The 23,096-nt window shown below is 39.2% G+C and overlaps 2 protein-coding genes across 4 annotated transcripts; one reads left to right on the forward strand and one right to left on the reverse strand.

The window, feature by feature from the left end:
- LOC117512741 (cell division control protein 42 homolog) lies at positions 1-9,680 on the forward strand. 2 transcript variants are annotated; one of them, XM_034172931.1, is made up of 6 exons: positions 1-144; positions 813-934; positions 5,129-5,201; positions 5,279-5,388; positions 7,787-7,984; positions 8,701-9,680. In XM_034172931.1, exons 2-6 carry the CDS (start codon positions 830-832, stop codon positions 8,788-8,790), a joined length of 576 nt encoding a protein of 191 aa, XP_034028822.1. In that variant the 5' UTR covers positions 1-144; positions 813-829; the 3' UTR covers positions 8,791-9,680. The 2 variants fall into 2 exon arrangements, with proteins under 2 accessions (XP_034028822.1, XP_034028821.1); XM_034172930.1 differs by lacking the exon at positions 8,701-9,680 and adding an exon at positions 8,136-8,596.
- On the reverse strand, positions 8,877-21,591 carry LOC117512739 (F-box only protein 6-like). 2 transcript variants are annotated; one of them, XM_034172928.1, is made up of 7 exons: positions 21,498-21,591; positions 21,107-21,195; positions 14,200-14,449; positions 13,964-14,078; positions 13,780-13,875; positions 12,346-12,481; positions 8,877-11,223 (listed from the first exon to the last, which is right to left on the reverse strand). In XM_034172928.1, exons 2-7 carry the CDS (start codon positions 21,176-21,178, stop codon positions 11,083-11,085), a joined length of 810 nt encoding a protein of 269 aa, XP_034028819.1. In that variant the 5' UTR covers positions 21,179-21,195; positions 21,498-21,591; the 3' UTR covers positions 8,877-11,082. The 2 variants fall into 2 exon arrangements, with proteins under 2 accessions (XP_034028819.1, XP_034028818.1); XM_034172927.1 differs by having other exon boundaries at positions 21,104-21,195.
- Between the last annotated feature and the right edge of the window lie 1,505 nt (positions 21,592-23,096).

The raw sequence follows: 23,096 nt of genomic DNA on the forward strand, positions 1-23,096 counted from the left end.
GAAAATATACTGGACCTGTACTGACAGACGGTGGCAGTAGTGCATCACTGTGGATGAAAGCTGTCACAAAATAACAAAGAAGAAGAAGCGGAAGAAGTTTCTGCCGCTGCCAACGCCCGGCATAGCTAGTGCGGAGGGACGTTGGTACGTTTGTTTAAAACAATTTCGGACACATACGTTTTTTCATAATTTGCTTCTGCGTATTTGACATTGTTATTACGTTTTCTCTGTAGCTGAATTTGAGGTATATGTGATTGTTTTTGGAGATAATGTCAGCCAGTAGGTTGCTAAATTAGCTAACTAGCTAGTATTGTCTGGGATTGGTTGTGTTAGCTGCTTGACAGCCGCCTGTTTTAATCGTATGATGTCATTTTGAACGATATACATGACGTCGTTATTTGTCTCTTTTTGCGCTAAGTAAAGACAACGTTTTCTAAGGTACTATCGTATAGATTTTACAGTTTTTAAGTGAACACTGACGAGCTTGCAGGAAGCTTTTTTGGGGGGATGCAGTATAACGTTAATGGTTCTGAAAACGGAACCCCCGTCAGATTACCTTCTTCAGGTATATTTATTAGTTGAATTGAGTGTACAGTGTAATGATAATTCCTCAAATCTAAATGTAATAATATATTTATCTGCAAAAGCCATAATGGAAAAAACCCATAGTGTGTGTAGGGGGGGTGGAGGTGTTCTACCTTTTTGTGTTACCCTATATTTATTTATTTGTGTATATATATATATGTGTGTGTGTGTTATCTATTTATTATTTGACAAATATTCTTGAAATGATAATCTGTATGAACCAGCAGACCGAGTGAGCAGAGAGATGCAGACTATCAAATGCGTCGTCGTCGGTGATGGAGCAGTGGGAAAAACCTGCTTATTGATTTCATACACCACCAACAAATTTCCCTCGGAATATGTGCCAACAGTAAGTATGTTTTTACAAAAACATGTTGAGAACACGTGTTTGTGTTTAAGAAATTAATCACTTTTCAAATGGCAATGGATTTTTTTTTAAATTGTTTTTTTATTTTAATACTTTTGTCTTGACTGATCATACAGTTTCACTAGCTAGTGCCAGTAGCTGATTGTGAGTGGACTGATCGCCAGAATGTGCAGGAGAGCTGAAAAACAAAAAAAAGAAGCACCGTGGTGGCTACTATGTAGCGTGAATGCTACATTGACTCCCCACCAGCGCTGAGTAACTGTGTGGTTATTCCCACCAGGTGCTGCTGCTGATCCACATGGAAAGAAGTACTGGATTGTCATTCCTACACTATACTTAAACTTGTCTAATAAAATAATAAACACTTTTATTTGTAATTATAACATTGAAATGCGCAATTATTATTATTTTTTTTTTTTCAGAAATCCGAGTGGTGGTCACACGGACTGATGCTTTTACTGCTCTAATTATATACACAATCATTTTTATACTTGTATTTATTCCCCCTTTTAACAGTTTTGTGTTACAGATCAGTACATATGGCATAGTAACGCAAGACAGCGAAGTAGTAGCCACCATTGCCCTTTTCTTTCAGGCCTCCTACACACTCCAATGTTTTTTGTTTTGTTTTTTCGCCTCCTGTGACTTTCGGTTCAGCCCACTGGTTGTACGTCACAAAATGCATTTCCTTCTACCAACTGTTATCTTAACTGTAACCGTGATGGCACTGGGGAGGTTCAAGTATAATCACTGGTCATCTGAGTCTTTTGTCAGTAGAGCTTTTCTTGCTGCTTTCACAGTTTTCAGTCTTTTATAAACTGAAATGACTTTCCTGCAGTTTGTTCTGAATTTCATCAATTAAAAAAAGTTACACTTATCATCTATGGGCAAAAGGTATGTGTTCATTAGAGGTTGGTGGTGTATAACGTAAACTACAACCCCTGGCAAAAATTATGGAATCACCGGCCTCGGGGGATGTTCATTCAGTTGTTTGATTTTGTAGAAAAAAAGCAGATCACAGACATGACACAAAACTAAAGTCATTTCAAATGGCAACTTTCCGGCTTTAAGAAACACTTTAAGAAATCAGGAAAAAAAATTGTGGCAGTCAGTAACGGTTACTTTTTTTAGACCAAGCAGAGGGGAAAAAATATGGAATCACTCAATTCTGAGGAAAAAAAATGATAGAATCATGAAAAACAAAAGAACGCTCCAACACATCACCAGTATTTTGTTGCACCACCTCTGGCTTTTATAACAGCTTGCAGTCTCTGAGGCATGGACTTAATGAGTGACAAACAGTACTCTTCATCAATCTGGCTCCAACTTTCTCTGATTGCTGTTGCAAGATCAGCTTTGCAGGTTGGAGCCTTGTCATGGACCATTTTCTTCAACTTCCACCAAAGATTTTCAATTGGATTAAGATCCGGACTATTTGCAGGCCATGACATTGACCCTATGTGTCTTTTTGCAAGGAATGTTTTCATAGTTTTTGCTCTATGGCAAGATGCATTATCATCTTGAAAAATGATTTCATCATCCCCAAACATCCTTTCAGTTGATGGGATAAGAAAAGTGTCCAAAATATCAACGTAAACTTGTGCATTTATTGATGATGTAATGACAGCCATCTCCCCAGTGCCTTTACCTGACATGCAGCCCCATATCATCAATGACTGTGGAAATTTACATGTTCTCTTCAGGCAGTCATCTTTATAAATCTCATTGGAATGGCACCAAACAAAAGTTCCAGCATCATCACCTTGCCCAATGCAGATTCGAGATTCATCACTGAATATGACTTTCATCCAGTCATCCACAGTCCACGATTGCTTTTCCTTAGCCCATTGTAACCTTGTTTTTTTTCTGTTTAGATGTTAATGACTTTCGTTTAGCTTTTCTGTATGTAAATCCCATTTCCTTTAGGCGGTTTCAAATTCCATTTCCTTTAGGCGGTTTCTTACAGTTCGGTCACAGACGTTGACTCCAGTTTTCTCCCATTCGTTCCTCATTTGTTTTGTTGTGCATTTTCGATTTTTGAGACATATTGCTTTAAGTTTTCTGTCTTGACGCTTTGATGTCTTCCTTGGTCTACCAGTATGTTTGCCTTTAACAACCTTCCCATGTTTGTATTTGGTCCAGAGTTTAGACACAGCTGACTGTGAACAACCAACATCTTTTGCAACATTGCATGATGATTTACCCTCTTTTAAGAGTTTGTTTCAATTGACATCTCTCGTGTTGGAGCCATGATTCATGTCAGTCCACTTGGTGCAACAGCTCTCCAAGGTGTGATCACTCCTTTTTAGATGCAGACTAACGAGCAGATCTGATTTGATGCAGGTGTTAGTTTTGGGGATGAAAATTTACAGGGTGATTCCATAATTTTTTCCTCAGAATTGAGTGATTCCATATTTTTTTTCCCTCTGCTTGGTCTAAAAAAGTAACCGTTACTGACTGCCACAATTTTTTTTTTCCTGATTTCTTATAGTGTTTCTTAAAGCCAGAAAGTTGCCATTTGAAATGACTTTAGTTTTGTGTCATGTCTGTGATCTGATTTTTTTTTTTTTTTTTTTCTACAAAATTAAACAACTGAATGAACATGCTCCGAGGCCGGTGATTCCATAATTTTTGCCAGGGGTTGTAGTAGGATTTTGCCTTATTGGATGGTGACTATACTGTGTTAACTCTGTAAATGGACTGCATTTATATAGCGCGTTTCCATCTGCATCAGACGCTCAAAGTGCTTAACAATAATGCCTCACATTCACCCCGATGTGAGGGTGCTGCCATACAAGATAGTCACTACACACCGGGAGCAACTAGGGGATTAAGGACCTTGCCCAAGGGCTCTTAGTGAATTTTTTTTTTTTTCCTCCGGTCAGGCTGGGATTTGAACCATGGATCCTCTGGTCTCAAGCCCAATGCTTAGCCATTAGATCATCGCCTCCCCTCAGTGTTTCACATTTCAATATGGTCCGTGTCATTGACACATTTATTTTTAAAGAATGTATTAAAAAGCTCCCAAATGCTTCCTTAAATGCAATACTAGATTTTCTAGGTCTGCATTATGACAACTTACTTTTTCTTCCAAAATATTAACCTAAACGCATACAGATCCACATTTGTATTGACCTGCTGGCATTTGTATTGCCACATGATCAGTCCTCCTGCATGCATGTTAGATTACTGCCACCAGCAGTAGACACATGACTAAGATAATTACAAAAGTTGATGGTTTTAGGAATTAGGTTTTGTGGATGAGTGTTTTTCGAGACATTCACTTATCAGTCTTTGAGATTGCCTGAGAAGAGCTGATGGAGGTGTTTGGTGATGCTGATGTATTGCCTTAGAAAAAATTTCAGTAAACAATATGTTGATTAGTCTTCGTCAGCATATTAAAACACTGACGTATTGTCTTCATCATCTTGTTTTTGTCATGAAAAAAATGGTTGGTAACAAATGTATTTTGTCTGGTCTGATGAAATTAACTTTAATTTGTACTTGTTCTCCAAAATGTCCTGGTTGGAATTATGTAGATGGCAGGGAAAAACACCTATGAGCATCATCTTCACATCACCTGTTATACTGTCGCTCTTGTGTGGTGCTCATGCTGAACAGCCTGCAGTGAAATGCTAACAGAGCAGACGTCAGCATCAGGCCAGCTAGCCAGAAAGATATCCATCCATATGTCTATTAATTCAAGGACTTAAAGGGACAAACTCTAATTGCACTGTGCTAGCGAAAACCATGCTTTTTATCCTGGCAGCATGTTGGCATCATTCATACGTAAATGAACATTGCTGTAAACCTGTGGTTCTCAAACTGGTCCTCAAGGACCACCTAACCTACACATTTTCCATCTCTCTCTGTTCTGACACCAGCTGATTAGCTCATTCACAGGTGTGCAACCAAGCAAATACTGACACCTGAATGAGCTAATCAGCTGGTGGCAGAACAGGGAGAGATGAAAAATGTGTAGGTGGTCTTTCATGACCGGATGGAGACCCACTGGTGTCATATTGAGGTCATAAATTGAGATCATGCCTGTTGACCATGCAATAGGTCAGGACAGTATTGCCACAGACCTACAGCTAGCTATGTTTATTGCCCATAAGCTGTGTGATTGGTCATAAATTTTATTTCATTTTGTATATGCATTTTTTTCATCCACAGGTGTTTGACAACTATGCAGTAACTGTTATGATTGGGGGTGAACCATACACCCTTGGATTATTTGACACAGCAGGTAACTTTTTTGAAACCAGATATAGCTATTGGTCTGTTCTGTGGCAAGTAATTATTTTTGTGTGATCTCTTTTATAGGTCAGGAGGATTATGACAGGTTACGACCACTAAGCTACCCACAGACAGATGTCTTCTTAGTCTGCTTCTCAGTTGTTTCACCTTCCTCATTTGAGAATGTTAAAGAAAAGGTGAGTTGCTGTGGTTGTCCAATGCACTGATTCCCAATTTATTTATATATATATATATATAGCTTGTTATGTGATCACAAGTCAGTCTCATATTGTCAGAGAAGTGTCTCAAAGAAAATCAGTCGCGTTGTCAGGATGTAAATAAGAAAAGTATACAATAAGATTGTCCTGATTATTAATCATAACATTTCAGAGAAAATAAATTAGTTCTTGCCGTTTAATTTGGAACATAGTTTAAATTCTGTACTGAAAAATCAGGGGTTTCAAGAGTCCTGAGCAGGACTATATGAAGTGCCTGACTTAAAGAGAACTGACAAACACTAGTACTAGTTTGTTGATCTTCTTTTTAATTCCCAAAGATTGAGTCATACCTCTAAGATCGATTAAAAAAAAAAAAAAAAAAAAAAGTGTGTGTGTACTTCTCGCCAGCGTTGTAACAGCGTGTGTGAAAAGATTACGCTGCAGTTGGGCTGTTACGCTGTTTCCCAGGGTGTGTAATGGAAAATGATCATTTTTCTACATTGATTGTGGATGCACTGGTTGTGATTTAGAAGCAGCGTGTCCACAATTTATTCATCAATCTCTGTCAAAGCCATTTAAATATGCCAATCATGACTACCGGGACACTTGTCTGTTGTTGCGGGCAAGAAAATAGAATCATTCGGTGTTTAATTCACACAGTAGGGTTTTTTTCCCCCATTTCTCATAACGTGCCTTTCCCGTGGGACAGCACACTCAGGTTCTCTGGTGTGGACTGTGGGAGAACTTTTCCCATAGCCGTGTTGTCCTACTGCAGGAGAAAAGTTCTGCTGCAGGACTCAGGAGAACTTTCCTCCAGCACTCGCTGCGCGGCTATGGGAAAAGTTCCTCTTGCAACATACACCACAGTGAGCGGTGTAGGTGTGAGTTTTGTTGTGGAGTCCGGGGCCATTCTCCCCCAGAAAATGTTTTAATTTATAACTCTCTGAAACACTATTGCCTGCATTTTATGGGCCAAATTTTATAAAGTAGTATTATGTTGCATAACTAGACAATCAGGTAACAGCTCAAAAAATGATTTTAATAACACTAACCCAAATCAATATTGAATTGAAACAATCAGTTCTGAATCTTAAGAATCAGAATCGATTCTTGAAATTTGAATCAATACCCAGCCTTAACAAACACCCTGTAATGGCAGAGGAGAAAATAAGGTAAATTGGTTTGCTTAGATTAGAGCTCAGAGATAAAAACAGAACAGTGTAGGTAGTTTGCTCACGTAAAAATTAAACATTTAGTCAGTGTTCAACACTTCATTCCAGCACTCTACTGGAAGGCAAATGAGCAACTTCCACATGTTTATAACCTGATGGATGTCAAATTTAACACCCGTCGCACCTTGACGATTTAGTCAGCGTACAGAATTAAAAACGCAGGTGTATGTCTACGTTATGGGTACGTTTTGCATAAGTTAAGAGCACATTGAAGCACGCTTATTTATATACAGTGAGCATGTCAAGATTTTGGGCATGCACAATATTTTCGATGCATGCCAGCATATATCTCATACGTGGACCATAAGTTGTAGGTAAGTTATGCGATTGACACATTTCTTGTGTTAGAAATATGTCCATTGATTGGCTCAACAACTGAAAGCTGCAGTCCTCTTGTGAACAGTTCAGTGTGTTAAATATTAAAGCCACATAAAACCTCCTGATTTTGGAAAATGACATCTGAAAATACAGCGCCTCGTTCATTCATGTCAGCCTTTACCACAGGCATCATTTGATTCTTCAGCATTCTGCACACAATGAAAATAAATCCCATCAGCCACCAAGACAAAAAATAAAATTAAATTAAAATGTTAAATGTAAAAATATCTGTCCGTGTGGAGGAGAGGGGCTGCACAAAAGCGTACACATGCTCGATGACGTGCTTGTCAATATTTGCGTGCTCCTGACAGACAAAAGTGTTCTGCCGGAGGTGGAAACGTAAACCAAGCCAGACTTAACCATTCTGACCCGGACCATACCGTGCAGTACTGACCTGAATCATGAAATCCTTTCCCACTTCAGCCAGCTAAGCATTTACACTCTGACACACAAGACGGACTAGATGGGGTAGGTTGGTTGTCCAACAAGAACTACTTACAGAGACAGCAGCTCTGTCATGCTATCTGTAGAAACATCCAGTGTGTAGACGAAAGCTGCTCTTCACACACGAGCCTAGAATTAGCCACAGAATCGTGATAAAGTTTGTAGTTGATTGTGTTCATGCAGTTTGACAATTGGAAAATACTTTTTAGGTCTGAGCCCTTTTATGATTGATATTCTTCAAAAAAAAAAGTTGAGAATGGTTTGGTTTAAGAGTGTTGCTCAAGCATCGGCCTGTGGCTGATGTGGTGTGGCTTTTCCTCCAGTGGGTTCCTGAAATAACTCACCACTGTCCCAAGACCCCGTTCCTTTTGGTCGGCACCCAGATTGACCTGCGAGATGACTCCTCCACAGTGGAGAAGCTAGCCAAGAACAAACAGAAGCCAATCACCTTTGAGACGGCAGAAAAGCTGGCCCGCGACCTTAAGGCAGTTAAATACGTGGAGTGCTCGGCCCTGACGCAGGTAACGCCTGGCAGCAGCAATGCTTGATACTACAGCGGCAAGCATGGCTGTTTCCTCAGTGCCTTGTTTTTTGCTAACAGCATTTGGCTAAACTGTCCTAACTCTGTGTCGTGTGGTTGTTTTTCTCTTTTTCTTCCCCCTCTTTCTGTAGCGGGGACTGAAGAACGTATTTGATGAGGCTATCCTAGCCGCTTTAGAGCCCCCTGAAACTCAGAGAAAGAGAAAATGCTGTTTGTTCTGATGTCGTGTCTCATTGCCTTGATTGTCTGCTGCTTACTCATTGTAAAGATATGTCACTAAATTAGCAATGACGCTCTTTTAACCATTGTGCATGTTGACCTTTTCGCTTTCAATCATGTGCTTTTCTTATTTCTCAAAGCACTACCCATACTGCCTTTACAACAGTGATGCCAAACTTCAGTTTCAGTTATCAGCACCTTCACTCTGTGCTGCTATTATATTATTGCACTTCAGTGTCAGTTGTATCATAATGCCATCTTCAGTCAGACTAACAAACTTTTGTCAGTTTCAACTTTTTTTTTTTGGTCTTTATTTCAAAGAAAGCCCTGTATGTTATTTGATTAAAAGAAATGTTTTGATTGCCCTGCTGAATTTCTGCACAATTTTGTTGTTGGCGAGTAAATTAATAAATCCTTGAATGTTTGTTGTATTGGTTACATGGCACCCTCTTGAATATCCACATTTTGTTTCCACAGAAAGGATTAAAGAATGTGTTTGATGAGGCAATACTGGCTGCCCTGGAGCCTCCTGAACCTAAGAAAAGACGTAAATGCGTACTGTTTTAAGTGTTGCCTTCACCTTCAACGATAAACCTAGCTTAATGGTGCTGGAGAGGTTTGCTGCAAAACACATTCCAACATTTTTTTTTTTTATAGCACTGTCATTCAAGTGTTTCTGCTGTGAACCCGCAATAATTTAAAAACATTGTGGCCATTGATGGAATTCTGTTTCGATTCTCAGACATCATGATGTTTTCGTGTCACTGAAAAAGAGGCACACAAATTGATAAAGAAGGTTCTGCAAGATGGTTAATATAACAAGTAATTAATGAAGTAATCTGGAAGACTGAGCATTTGAAGTTTACCAACAATATTCCTTAACAGAATATTCAGCTCTTGATCAAGCATATCTTCATTTTTATAGAGATAATGGCTATTTACACAAGATTTTAGGAAGGCTAATTCAAAAAGTTGGAAAACCTACAGTATTTGAGCATAATGTGAAGTATCGTGTTACTGCTACATTTAAGTAATTGTGACGAGATTAAACATAATCATCTCTGTATTCATGCCAATTTGTAGTTGGCATGAATTAAGTTCTGTAACATCCCAAATACCAATTGTCAAAAGTTGCTTCAGTTCAGCTCCTTTTGGATGTTTGTGTACAAACCTTGTGGAGTACACGACTTTCTAAACCGAGTAAACCTGCTGTTTCCCTGCAACAAGTGAGAGAGCAACACATTTTGATCATGTCAATACTTAATGTACTTTGAAGTCAATCTGTAAATACTGTGAGTGCAACTCCTATGAAACCAATGCTAGCAATAATGCAAATGAGAGAGGGTGACTAAAGTAATTTTCAAATGAGAACATTACCTTTGTGTCTTAGGTTTTTATTCAGTTGTACTGTATCATGCTTGTGATAACATGTCACAATAAACCAGTATTATAACTTACCCTTATGTTGACTTGATGGCTCTGTATGTACACATAACATATGTATGGCGTAAGAACGTGTATGCCACAGAACATTACACGAAGGAAAAAAAAAAATTTACATGGTTTCACCATCACATTACAGAGCAAAACAAAGAGGAGCTCAAGCTCCCCAAATGATTCCCCCTGCTCTGCCATACCAGTTACTTGTATTATAGATTGGTGGTAGTATATAATTTGTAATTTAACACTTGAAAAAAAAATTGTGAACCACTTTGTGTATTTGTCAAATCTGATCCATTAAAAAAAAAAAAATAATTTTCTTCCCTTGATGTCTGACCAAAAAATGTTTTCCACATCAAGTGGTGTGCTCCCATTTAGTGGCTTCCTTGAAATCCATGAAGCGGTTGCAGAGAAGTTGTGCTTACAGAATTATTACATGATGCATCAATAGAACAAAAATCTCAATTTTCTCCCTTTGACATTGTTGAACTGGAATTATTTTCTTTCATGCACATCTTCATACGGTGAGAAGGAGGTATGATGAGCACCAGTTAGTCTAACAGGCTCACTGCAATATTGCTGCCATTCATAAGCAGATTCCAAACTCTTGGTTTTGCTGATTTGATGGATGTTGACCCGTTTTCTTGTACAAGAGTCAAGACAGAAGTCAAACTACCAGAGCAAGAATTTTAGCTGAGGAAGCTTCTGTGATTTGAAATGAAACGTCCTCACGTCAAGCAACCCAGTCCAGTCGAAGATTCAAGCATCTCTACTATGGAAACCACCTGGACAACTGAGAGCCTACACAGAAACCTGTTGCATTGAGTGCCATCTGTACTTCCGCATTCACTCACATGGAGGCTGTATTGCACATCTGGGTAATTTTTGCCTTCTTTGGTAATGGTGGCTGTGCCCTCACGTAGGCACGGTAGCATTACATTAGCGGTATAAGGAGTGCGCAAACTAGCTTCCCTATATCCAACTCTGTTACGAAGCATCCAGGGACACAAGTAATCCCCAGCATTCTGAGGCTGTTTACTTTCTGAGTGTATCTGCAGCACGCACACATTTCCCACAATCCCCTGCTTGACCAAAATCCAATATGGAGTGTATGCAATCCCCTGTTAAATACCTCATTTTAAGTGATAAGATTTTCACTGAAATTATATGAACAGCATTTTGAATGAGTTGAACTGTGTAATTTTAGTATGCCACATATACAGTAGCAATCTCGACACTAACTTCACGATGTCTAATGGTTACATATATACAACACATTCAAGGTTCATTTACATTATGTACACGGAGTATTTATCATTCTTTATGTGCAAAAACTCCACATGAACAGTACAAAAATAAGGCTTTCAAAAGGTGCAATATTAGGCAGAGGATGGCAGCAGGTATTAGATGGTATGTGTGTCACTTTTCAGGACATATCTCCACAGAGCTGTTGGTAACACGAATTCCATACCATCCTGCCCAGAACTGCGTGTCCTTTCCTCCGTGTGTAAAGAGGATATATCGCACTCCAGGTCCATAGTTTTGGAATATGTGGGTCAACTGAAAAAACAAACAACTATGTCAGGATCCTCAATAAGCCTGAGCATTTCTTCATTGTAACATACAGCCTTGAATGGCATAAAATTCTTAAATGTTAAAGTATCTGAGGGGAAGAATAGACTGGGGCCATTTGTTGGGTAAAAAACTCTTGGCTTCCGTGATAAATTACAATTAGTATGAATTTACTGAAAACTGACTTAATGTTCAGTCTATCAACAAAATCATTTGATGGCAAGACCCACAATTTTTATTAAGATGACAATTTCAAGTTCTGTATAAATCTGTTTTTTTTTTCCTCCTCTTTCATTTTGTAAACAGTACGGAATAAACATTTTTACATCTACAAATCCTGTTTTTCTAACCAGATAATACCCTCAGAGATGGTTTTTTGCAAGCTAAGTGGTGGCACACATTTGAAATAAATCAATCTAACTTTGGTTCCGTAAAGCAGCCAAGCATGGAGGAAAAGCTCGCAGTGACAGTGTCGGGTTTCCCAGCCTTTAACAAAGTAAGTCCCTTCGGCTGTTCCCTTGTTTGCACTCGGGGTCGCCACAGTAAATCCAAGGTGGATCTGCATGTTGAATTGGCACAGGTTTTACGCCGGATGCCCTTCCTGACGCAACTCCACGTTACATGGACAAATGTGGCAGGGGTGGGATTTGAACCTGGAACCTTCTGCACTGAAACCCTGCCCCCTTTCCCAGCCTTTAACAAAAAAAAAAAAAAAAATTAACCACTGCACAGTAACGTGACGAAGCCACAAGCTGTCCACGTCTCGGAGGCGCCCATGAAGCAATAACTGCCTGTCGCACTGATTTGTGATCATTTTGAAACTTATTGTATTTGTTGACATTTTCATTCATTCAGATTTGGCTGGGGGACTGACACCTTTTTATGTGGTAGGACAAACTGACAACACATTCTTGTTTTCAGGGTCTTTAGTTTTATTCTAAGAGGTAGATTTAATTTGTTTAAGATTGAAGACACACTGACTATAATCCTTCCTAATGTTTTGGGATTTGACTAAATAACCCATCATATTCAACCACATCCTCACAAAAGGACTATGCTGAAGAGACCTTACTGATTTTCCTGACTGACCAGGAATTGAACAGAGGATACCTGATTCCACTGTTGGTTGTTCCACTGTTCAAAATAAATCCTCTCAGGAGCAAATTTCTGGATTATCCGCTTTCTCGCATTCAGCAACTCCACACAGATCTCATATTCACAGCCGCAATCCCAGCGTGGTGCATACCTCGACACAGAAACAGACGCAGTTGGTTGAAATTATTAGCAATCGACAAAAAATCCAAATTCTGCTGCACAGGGAAATGCACCAGCACAATGATTACTAAGACACTTTGCACCAAAACCTAATGGCCTGATTGTTGGTCTGCAATCCCACAACAGGTAGCAGCACCCTGCTTTCAAATATGCAAAATACAGACAGACAATCTTTAGCACCTGAAATTCTTTTGGGCTTGTAAGTCACATTTTATGTGCGAAATGTAACTATTTGCATGTGCACTGTCCAGTACTTTGCATAGTCGGGTCGACACACCCCAAACTGCACATTCAGGCAAACATATTAAATGGACAATATGTGTTTTTTTGTTTTGTTTTGTTTTTTTCTTCCATTTGAAAGATGCAATCCTCAATCTGCACTGTTAGTATATCAGGTTGCTGGTATATGCCTACAAAAGTTCTGTTGGGAAGATGAACAGTTCAGCACTGACACTGCTTCCAGTCTTTGAAAATGGAGCATGGAAAGCAACAGCTCCTTTCCTTTTAAAATGGTGACACATACGTTACTTGACTAGGGGAAAGATGGGGGTTTCCTTCCAATAAACATTTAGTCTGAAATATAATTTCTCCCAGGTCCTGTTTTCTTGCAACCTACAAATTCCTGGACAAATGTAACGTGTAGGCCAGAGTTGGGTTGTCAGTGCAAGTGAATAAGAGGTGGGCACAATTATTAGTGCACTGCAAATACCAAGTGTTTCACAATGCCCTCAGAAGCAGGCCAAGAAAAAACCCTGACAGCAACATGGTCAGAAGCCTGCAGTTTCTGTCTCATCAAAAGGGTGAAATTATCAGTGGTACAGAAAGATTCAAACCTCATTTCTGTTGACATCCAACATACAAGACTTCAAGAAGGAAGGAGATGGAAGTGCTGAGGTTCATATTTGCCACAGAGCCAACTGTAAAAGTCCAATACTCACCAGCACCACAGACAGTTGACCAGTACAATTGCCTTGTGGCTGGTGTGGACCATATCGGCACCTACTGAAAGGTTTCTAGCTCCAGGTACACATTACAGAGGCAGAGACCTGGTTAAAAGCTAGACGTACACTAGGGGGTGGTTAAGCCAGCAAAGTCTCACAGGGACATCCAGGTGGCAGTGGGTGAAGTAAAGTAATTAAGAGCTGGAATTTGTAAACTCCAGGGAATCATGCAGACTACATCCTGGCTGGGTCAGAGATACTGCATTAGGTGACGTGGATCAGACTGAATAAGAGCTGGGTGGACAAAGTTACTCTTCAGTTTTCTTACCAATCAGATATTTTGATGGCTGGCTGGAAGACATCCATAAATGACGAGTTGTAACCCTCTTTCTCCAAGTCAATCAACTGGCACTTTTTACACATCCTGCACACAACAAAAACATTTGTGGAACTGCACAACTGTATTATATGCCTGATTTGTATTTTCTGCACTGATGCTGTTGAGTACTTACATATAAGAGGTCACAAAGTTTTTCTGGACCGTCTCATCTGGATGTGGCACCATAGGTTCCTCTACTTTCCATTTGTCACCACCGTTCTCCAAAATGTGCCAGCCACTTAATTTTTCTATAAGAATGAATTGGTTGAGAAAGAAATTTTTAATGTTAATTTGCAGATCAGAAAGAAAATGACATTAAGAACAGCACCATTGTTTGGGTGCAACTACTGTAGTCTAGAGATTTCTTACGGTCTCCTTTTGGATTCTGGAGGAGGTTTCTTCTATTTTTGCACAAGAAATAAAACAGTCTCCAGTCTTCGGGAATTTTAGAAGAACCGTCACGGTAATAGCCTTCTCTTCTACATCTCTCTTTCCACAAAGAATCACTATCGGCCACAAATTTCCATTGTTTGCACACCAGACAGCAAACATTAACCACCTGCTGGGCTGGAAGATTCAAGAAGGTCTCCTCCAAGATCTCCAGAGGAAGGTTGACAAACTAACAAGAAGGGAAAAAAGGACAAAATTAATTTTTGGCTAATAACACTGGTATAAAAATATTTAGAAGTTGTCTGCTTCAGAAATAAAATGTGCTATTTATTATGGATTTTGGCGTGTTGAATTCAAATATGACAATAACAATGGCTAATTGGCTACCATTTCTAAGATATATAAGGTTTTACATTCTGCCTCTACATAATTATATTGTGTTAACGGTAGTTTTCATGAACAAAACCATAAACATAGATCTTTTTATATTCTCTGTTTATATAATATTTCACCTGTTCCCTTTTTGTAACACTTTAAAAATCATCAAAAGGGTTATATATTAATCCTTAGTAGCACAGTAGTAGCATTTCTTAAAACTACAGCCAGTCAACAATTTCAAACAACATTTTCATTCCCCTTGGCCCAAAATTAGTAAAGTTTGACTCCATTTCAGAAGCATTTCAGCTGCAGACCAGTGTAAAAGGTTTTCCAGCAATCATTGGTTCTCCACATACCTCAAATACCAACTTCAACAATCAGTTTTAATATCACAATGAATATCCAACATTAATAGCCTGTCAGGTACAGTGAATGTCAGGCATCATTGTAAAGTGCTTTGAGCATTCATATAAATGCAGCCCATTCCCCAATTATTAACCACAAAGGAGACAAGTCTTTCCATCTTTTTTGAATGAGGCTCTCAGCCAATGTTTCAGCTGATGAGCAACACTGCAAATGACTTTCTCTTAAGTGGTTTAAAGCTTTAGCATTTAAACCTCCCATCAACTACATTTTAAACATTAATATACAGTGCGTCTGGAATGTATTCACAGTGCTGCACTTGTTTCACATTTTGTTATGTTACAGCCTTATTCCAAAATTGAGAAAATTAATTTTGTCCCCTCAAAATTCTACTCACAACACCCAGAACACACCAACCAGAATGACATGAAAAAAAGTTTTTTTTTTCTAATTTATTAAAAGTAAAAAACTAAGAAATCAATTGAATACACCACAAAGACAAGATATTTAATGTTCAAACTGATAAACTTTTTTGTTTTTGTGCAAATATTTGCTCATTTTGAAATGAATGCCTGCAACACATTTCAAAAAATTTTGGACGGGGCAACAAAAGACTGGGAAAGTTGATGAATGCTCATACAACACCTAATTGGAAACAGGTGAGTGTCACTATTAGGTATACAGGGAAGAAAATAAGTATTTGAACACCCTGCAATTTTGCAAGTTGTCCCACTTAGAAATCATGGAGGGGTCTGAAATTTTCAACTTAGGTGCATGTCCACTATGAGACATAATTATAAAAAAAAAAAAAAAATTTAAAAAAAATCCGGAAATCACAATGTATGAGTTTTTAATAATTTATTTGTATGTTACTGCTGCAAGTAAGTATTTGAACACCTGTGAAAATCAATGTAAATATTCGGTACTGTAGCCTTTGTTTGCGATTACGGAGGTCAAACGTTTCCTGTAGTTTTTCACCAGGTTTGCACACACTGCAGCAGGGATTTTGGTCCACTCCTCCATACAGATCTTCTCTAGATCTTTCAGGTTTTGAGTTTCAGCTTCCTCCAAAGATTTTCTATTGAGTTCAGGTCTGGAGACTGGCCAGGCCACTCCAGGACCTTGAAATGCTTCTTACGGAGCCCCTCCTTAGTTGCCCTGGCTGTGTGTTTGGGGTCATTGTCGTGCTGGAAGACCCAGCCATGACCCATCTTCAATGGTCTTACTGAGGGAAGGAGGTTGTTTGCCAAAATCTCGCAATACATGACCCCATCCATCTTCCCTTTAATACGGTGCAGTTGTCCTGTACCCTTTGCAGAGGAGCACCCCCAGAGTATGATGTTTCCACCCCCATGCTTCATGGTTGGGATGGTTTCTTGGGGTTGTTCTCATCCTCTAAACATGGTAAGTGGAGTTGATTCCAAAAAGCTCTATTCTGGTCTCATCTGACCACATGACCTTCTCCCATGCCTCCTCTGGATCATCCAGATGGTCAGTGATGAACTTCAAACAGGCCTGGACATGTGCTGGCTTGAGCAGGGGGACCTTGCTGCCCTGCAGGATTTTAAACCATGACAGCATCATGTGTTACTAATGTAATCTTTGTGACTGTGGTCCCAGCTCTCTTCAGGTCATTGAGCAGGTCCTCCTGTGTAGTTCTGAGCTTTCTCAGAATCATCCTTACCCCACAAAGTGAGAGCTTGCATGGAATCCCTGACTGAGGGAGATTGACAGTCATCTTGTGTTTCTTCCACTTTCTAATAAATAATCAAGACAGTTGTCTTCTACCAAGCTGCTTGCCTGTTGTCCTGTAGTCCATCCCAGCCTTGTGCAGGTCTACAGTTTTGTCCCTGGTGTCCTTTGACAGCTCTTTGGTCTTGGCTATGGTAAACAGGTTGGAGTGTGATTGATTGTGTGAACAGGTGTCATTTATACAGGTAACAAGTTCAAACAGGTGCAATTAATACAGGTAAAGAGTGCAGAATAAGAGGGCTTCTTAAAGAAAAATTAACAGGTCTGTGAGAGCCAGAATTCTCGCTGGTTGGTAGTTCAAATACTTATTTGCAGCAGTAACATACAAATAAATTATATAAAAAATAAAAAAAATCATACATTGGGATTTTTTGTTTTTAGATTATGTCTCTCAGTGGACATGCACCTAAGATGAAAATTTCAGACCCCTCCATGATTTCTAAGTGGGAGAACTTGCAAAACCACAGGGTATTCAAATACTTATTTTACTCACTGTAAAAGAAGCATCCCCAAAAGGCTCAGCCATTCACAAGCAAAGATGGGGTGAGGATCACCGCTTTGTGAACAACTGCGTGGACAAATAGTCCAACAGTTTAAGAACAATGTTTCTCAACATTCAACTGTAAAGAATTTAGGGATTCCATCACCTACAGTCCATAATATAAATCAGAAGTTTCACAGAATCTGGAAAACTTTCTACACGTAAGCGGCAAGGCCGAAAACCAACATTGAATGTCCGTGTCCTTCAATCCCTCAGGTGGCACTGCATTTAAACATGACATCATTGTGTAAAGGATCTTCCCGTGTGGGCTCAGGAACACTTCAGAAAACCATTGCCAGTTAACAGAGTTCGTCATGACATCTACAAGTGCAAGTTAAAACTCTACCATGCAAAGCAAACGCCATACATCAACAACATCCAGAAATGTCACCGCCTTCTCTGGGCCTGAGCTCATTTGAAATGGACAGACAGACGCCAAGTGGAAAAGTGTGCTGTGTCAGATGAGTCCACATTTCAAATTGTTTTTGGAAATCATGGACGTCATGTCTTCCGGACAAAAGAAGAAAAAGACCATCCAGATTGTTACCAGCGCAAAGTTCAAAAGCCAGCATCTGTGATGGTATGGGGGTGTGTTAGTGCCCATGGCATGGGCAACTTACACATCTGTGATGGTACCATCAATGCTGAAAGGAACATCCAGGTTTTGGAGCAACACATGCTGCCATCCAAGCAACATCTTTTTCAGTGACGTCCCTGCTTATTTCAGCAAGACAATGCCAAGCCACATTCTGCACGTGTTAAAACAGCGTGGCTTCATAGTAAAAGAGTGCGGGTACTAGACTGGCCTGCCTGCGGTCCAGACCTGTCGCCCACTGAAAATGGGTGACGCATTATGAAGCGCAACATATGGCAACAGAGACCCCGAACTGTTGAACAACTGAAGTTGTACATCAAGCAAGAATGGAAAAGAATTCAACCTACAAAGCTTCAGCAATTAGTGTCCTCAGTTCCCAAATGCTTATTGAGTGTTGTTAGAAGGAAAGGTGATGTACCACAGTGGTAAACATACCACTGTCCCAGCTTTTTTGAAACATGTTGCAGGCATCCATTTCAAAATGAGCAAATATTTGCACAACAATAAAGTTTATCAGTTTGAACATTAACTATCTTGTCTTTGTGGTGTATTCAACTGAATATAGGTTGAAGAGGATTTGCAAATCATTGTATTCTGTTTTTAATTTACATTTTTCACAACGTCCCAACTTCATTGGAATTGGGGTTGTATGTAGACAGGTGTTGGCATTTCCAAATCATGTCCAATCAATTGAATTTACCCAAGGTGGGCTCTAATTAAGCTGCAGAAACATCTCAAGGATGATCATGATGCTATCTTGTGTTAGTGTTTTAATTTGAGTTATTATTGTGTATTTTTTTTCTTTAAATTTCTGTATCATTCTCTTTAACTTTCTTTGTGATAGGCCGGTAGACCCCCCCCCCCAGACTACAGGGGAAACTGAACAGATTTCTAACTAAAAAGCAATGTAATATTCTCTATTGCCTAAAAAACTAAATAAAAAATTTCAGAAAAAAAAAAAATAATAATAATACCAAATGGTCTGAATGATGGTAAAGCACTCACTGACAGATAATGTCCAGCAGACTGAAAAAACCCCCACCTGTATCGTCGGTAAATTGACTTATTAAGCTCAGAGTCCGAGGCTCCGAACCTCTCAGGGGTTTTGAATGCAGCACTGATGGACGCCACAGCCCACGCTTTTCACACGGAATGTGCTGTGCACATCCGGAACCCATAAAGATTACACTGAAAGCTCTGTTTTGTGTAAATATTGATTTTACATGAGAAACTAGATGAGATGTAGTGGAGCGATTTTCAACTTGACTGAAATTGCGCCAAAATGGGTGAGACCTGACTGGACAATGGCATTCAGAAGGCAGATCAAACTGTCTGGAACACTGATAACCACTGTAACAGAGACAGTTCAGACAGAAAAAAAAATAATCCCCCCTTTTCCTATTTGGCAATCGCCCCTTATGTTCAAGCAACCCCTTCACACAGCTGCATTTCTGCATAAATCTGCCATTTTTTTTCTCTCATCCTTGGTAAACATTAGTGCAAAATTAACACTTTCATATTATCAGTATCGGAAATGTTTTACTCCCTAACATTGGTATTGTAAATGATTTTACACCCCAATATCGGTATTGTATTAGCCCTGCAAAAATCCAAATCGGTTGGGCAAGGTTTCAAGAGACCTTGATCTTTGACAAGATCTGGTGTATGTGTTGGACAGCATTGACATTATCTGTATCCAGTAAACATGGTGAGTAAGCAGGCCTTGCATAATCTAAATAACTTAGACTTTTCCATGGCGTCAGAGCTTCTTCGACTGACTTCAGGGATGAGGTTTTGTATGGTCACCCCCAGGGAGCGTTGCCATTCTTTGGCTATATATATATAATTAATTTATATTTACCTCACTGGTGCAGGAAAAATGATCTTAAGTACTTGGAGGATTTCGGTGTGTTGAGTGCATTAATTGAGGAATTTGACTCTACTGCCGTGGTATTGATAAGTGACTGGAATGCAAACCTGAAGGATCCTGACAATTCCTTATTTGCCAAGCATATGCTTATTTCTGTGATGATCACAATCTCATAATTTCTTCTTGTTGTATGTTACCCAATGACAGTTACACCTATGTCACATGCCAAAACAATATTTGCAAGCACATAATATACAGCCTGAGAGTAAAATGTGCACCTTAAAATGAACTATAGCCATTATTTTGTAACAGTACAGTATATATGGGGGTGTCTGTAGGTGATACCACCTGCCACCAGGGGGCACTTTCAAACTGTAACAATGTTTGAAAATATTCAGTAGGTATGCTCTTGGTAGGACATTCCAAACAGGTTGATAATCTCCCCGAACATTTCAGATTCCCAGGAATTGCATGATGTGTGGACTGTACCGCCATTTACAGATACAAACATGCCACAAAACGCATGATTCACCTGATATTGGTTAATAATTTGGACTATAACCTTGCTTTGTTCATACTGTTCTATGTACACAGCTGAACTTTGGTGGAACTACAAGAAACCATAAATAAACAAACTGTATGTGTCCTTTCATAACATTTTTAAATTATTCATTCGATTCTCCAAATTTGAGAGTACAAGTGCACCCTGCACAGTCTTTGACCTAGTGTTGCCAGGCTGTGATCAGGATTTTGGTACATGGGTTCATGCAGCGTATAAACAAGTCTGTAAATCCCATCATATATGCTATTCTTCTCACCAGCTTAAAATAGAGGTCCAGGATGAGAACCCCCTGGTGACAGATGTTACATACATACCTATGTACTCGAGTCTGGAATTTTTTTTCTTCCCAATTTTATTCATCATTTTCAACAGTACATTATTCACAAAACATTCCAGCACTATACTATATTCTGTGCCGTTCATTTTTTTATACACCAAACCCCAACAATTGACAAAAACAGGAGAAACATAAAAATATATGTAAAGAACCAAAAAATAAATAAATACAAAAATAATAAATTAAAATAAAATACAATACACAGATCCATTCACTTCACAGCTAACTGTAATAGTATATTAGTGAATTGGTTTCAAGTCATGGCAGGTTCAATTTTTCAATTGAATTTTTCAATTTTTCAATTGAACCTACCAGGTTATCTCATCTTTTCTAAATGCAAAAATTGGAATTTTTTATTATTATTATTCTATTATGCTCAAAACCTTCTGATCGGCACTCAGCTCGCCATAATTAAAACAAAACAAAATAAAACGTCTTCGTGCATGATCAGATCGGCATCGGTAAAGTTGAAACTAAAGACTTACTACATCTGAGGAAGTGGCAGCCGCTGAGGTGGGACTCGACAACTCCGTGGAGTCAGAGCTTTGAGAAGAACCCATAACTGTTTTCTTCTTGCCTAATGGGAGAACACAACGACCCAGTTACAACTAAATACGACCAAACACAAAACATAAAATAATTTGTTGGTCGTTCGACTACGAATTTGTGCGTTACAACTCGGCACATTAGCTTTGCGTGTTATTTTCTTTAAAAACACACACAAAAAAACACACGGAAGTAAATGTCAGCGGACATCCACGTGATTTAGCTTCAGTCCAATCAGTTTTTAAAATCTTTTCCTTGTTACTAAATGTAGCTTTATCGTATTTAGACTTTCTCTTCCAAAAAAGAAAAATAAACAAATTAACTGCTACCGACCTCCACTCGTATTTTGGTTGTTTTCTTTTTTGTGGCATCTCTCGCCGCTAAACTACTTATATTTCTTCTTCGTCGTCGTCTTCTTCTTCTTCTTCTTTGGCGTATACCGGCAGCCGGCATCCTTTTTGGTGCATTGCTGCCACCTGCTGCATCAGTCCCTTACAGTTGCACTAAATCCTCTCGAGTTCAGAGTTTCAGATGCTTAAAAAACCACGATGCCCCCCTCCCACTTGACTCCACGTCCAAAATACTGCCCACAGAAACTCTATCCAGGCCTATCCTTCTAAATTCTGACAAAAAGAAACTCTTTGTTGGGTATTTTCTCCTCCAAACATTTTTAAAACCTTTAACAAGACAAACAGAGTCAAGAAACACCAGTGAGACAGAAAGTCAAATTTTACGCGCGGAGTGCAGTCAGGCTGTACACCAAGGCTACACTAAAGTCTGGCCTGCTTTTCCGCTCTTTTTATTAAGAGACGCCCTCATCACATAAACAAAAAACTTGTCCTAAGGGTGGGGGTGATGACGCAAGACAAGTTTCTTCCCGTAACATAAACGCATACGTCAATAAGTGCAGCTGTAAGGAAGAACACTTTCTTTTACACAGGTCAGCACATCTCGTTCGTCTGTTGCAGTTATCAGCTGTTCTGCATCTGCCTGAAGTGTCCTGTCCTTCACACTCCTTCACACTAAGCACCACATCACAACAGTCAAAACGTTCTCTTACTCCCAGTCGTTAGAGGCTGCGAAAACAAAGTTATATTATAATAATAAGTACATCCAGCCCTTCATTCCCAGCTCAGATTGACCCCAGAGTGCTAAAACAAAATTGAATTCTCAGGATTGCGTTAAGACAGGTGCAAAACAGCACAACACCGTTCTCATGAGAAAGAAGACAAATGTACAAATGTTTAACAGTGATAACATATATACAAAATCTTTAACACTCTTGCCCTGGAATATTTCTCACAACACATGAGTACATGCTCCACGGTCTCTGGCTGGTGACATTCCAAACAAAGGCCATCCTGGTGTTTCCCTAAGAGGAGGACAGTACTATTCAAAAATGTATGCCTAATTCTCACAACTATCCCTGAATCTGTCACTCTATTAGCTATTGACCTCCACTCCTTTCCTTGCCATATCCTTAATCACCAAAGGAATGCCATACACAGAGAGAACAAGGTCTTGCTGACTCCTGGATGATCCTGTTCCAATACTACTGATAGCTGATAAAGAGTCACTGCACACCAACACTTTATGATGATAAATCTGTGGTGCCCACTGGACTGTCATTAAAATAGCCAACAGCTCCACTATATACAGTTGTACGCAAAGATTTGGGCACCCCTGATAATTTTCATGATTTTCCTTTATAAATCATTGGTTGTCTGGATCAGAAATTTCAGTTAAATATATCATATAGCAGACGAACACACTGATATTTGAGAAGTGAAATGAAGTTTCTAGCATTTACAGAAAGTGTGCAATAATAATTTAAACAAATTTGGGCAGGTGCATGAATTTGGGCACCCTTGTCATTGTATTGATTTGAATACATTTAGCACTAATTATTGGAACACAAAATTGGTTTGATAA

This window comes from Thalassophryne amazonica, chromosome 6, assembly GCF_902500255.1.
Source record: "Thalassophryne amazonica chromosome 6, fThaAma1.1, whole genome shotgun sequence".
Taxonomy (NCBI): domain Eukaryota; kingdom Metazoa; phylum Chordata; class Actinopteri; order Batrachoidiformes; family Batrachoididae; genus Thalassophryne; species Thalassophryne amazonica.

Bases quoted from the DNA above. Each gene is read 5' to 3' on its own strand.
- LOC117512741 (XM_034172931.1), top strand. From the start codon at position 830: ATGCAGACTATCAAATGCGTCGTCGTCGGTGATGGAGCAGTGGGAAAA. The intron at 935-5,128 runs GTAAGTATGTTT...TTTCATCCACAG, and splicing joins CCTCGGAATATGTGCCAACA to GTGTTTGACAACTATGCAGT. The intron at 5,202-5,278 runs GTAACTTTTTTG...TCTCTTTTATAG, and splicing joins TGGATTATTTGACACAGCAG to GTCAGGAGGATTATGACAGG.
- LOC117512739 (XM_034172927.1), bottom strand. From the start codon at position 21,178: ATGGGTTCTTCTCAAAGCTCTGACTCCACGGAGTTGTCGAGTCCCACC. The intron at 14,450-21,103 runs GTAAGTCTTTAG...CCTTCTTGTTAG, and splicing joins CTGCCACTTCCTCAGATGTA to TTTGTCAACCTTCCTCTGGA. The intron at 11,224-12,345 runs GTATCCTCTGTT...TTGTTTTTTCAG, and splicing joins ACAACCAACAGTGGAATCAG to TTGACCCACATATTCCAAAA.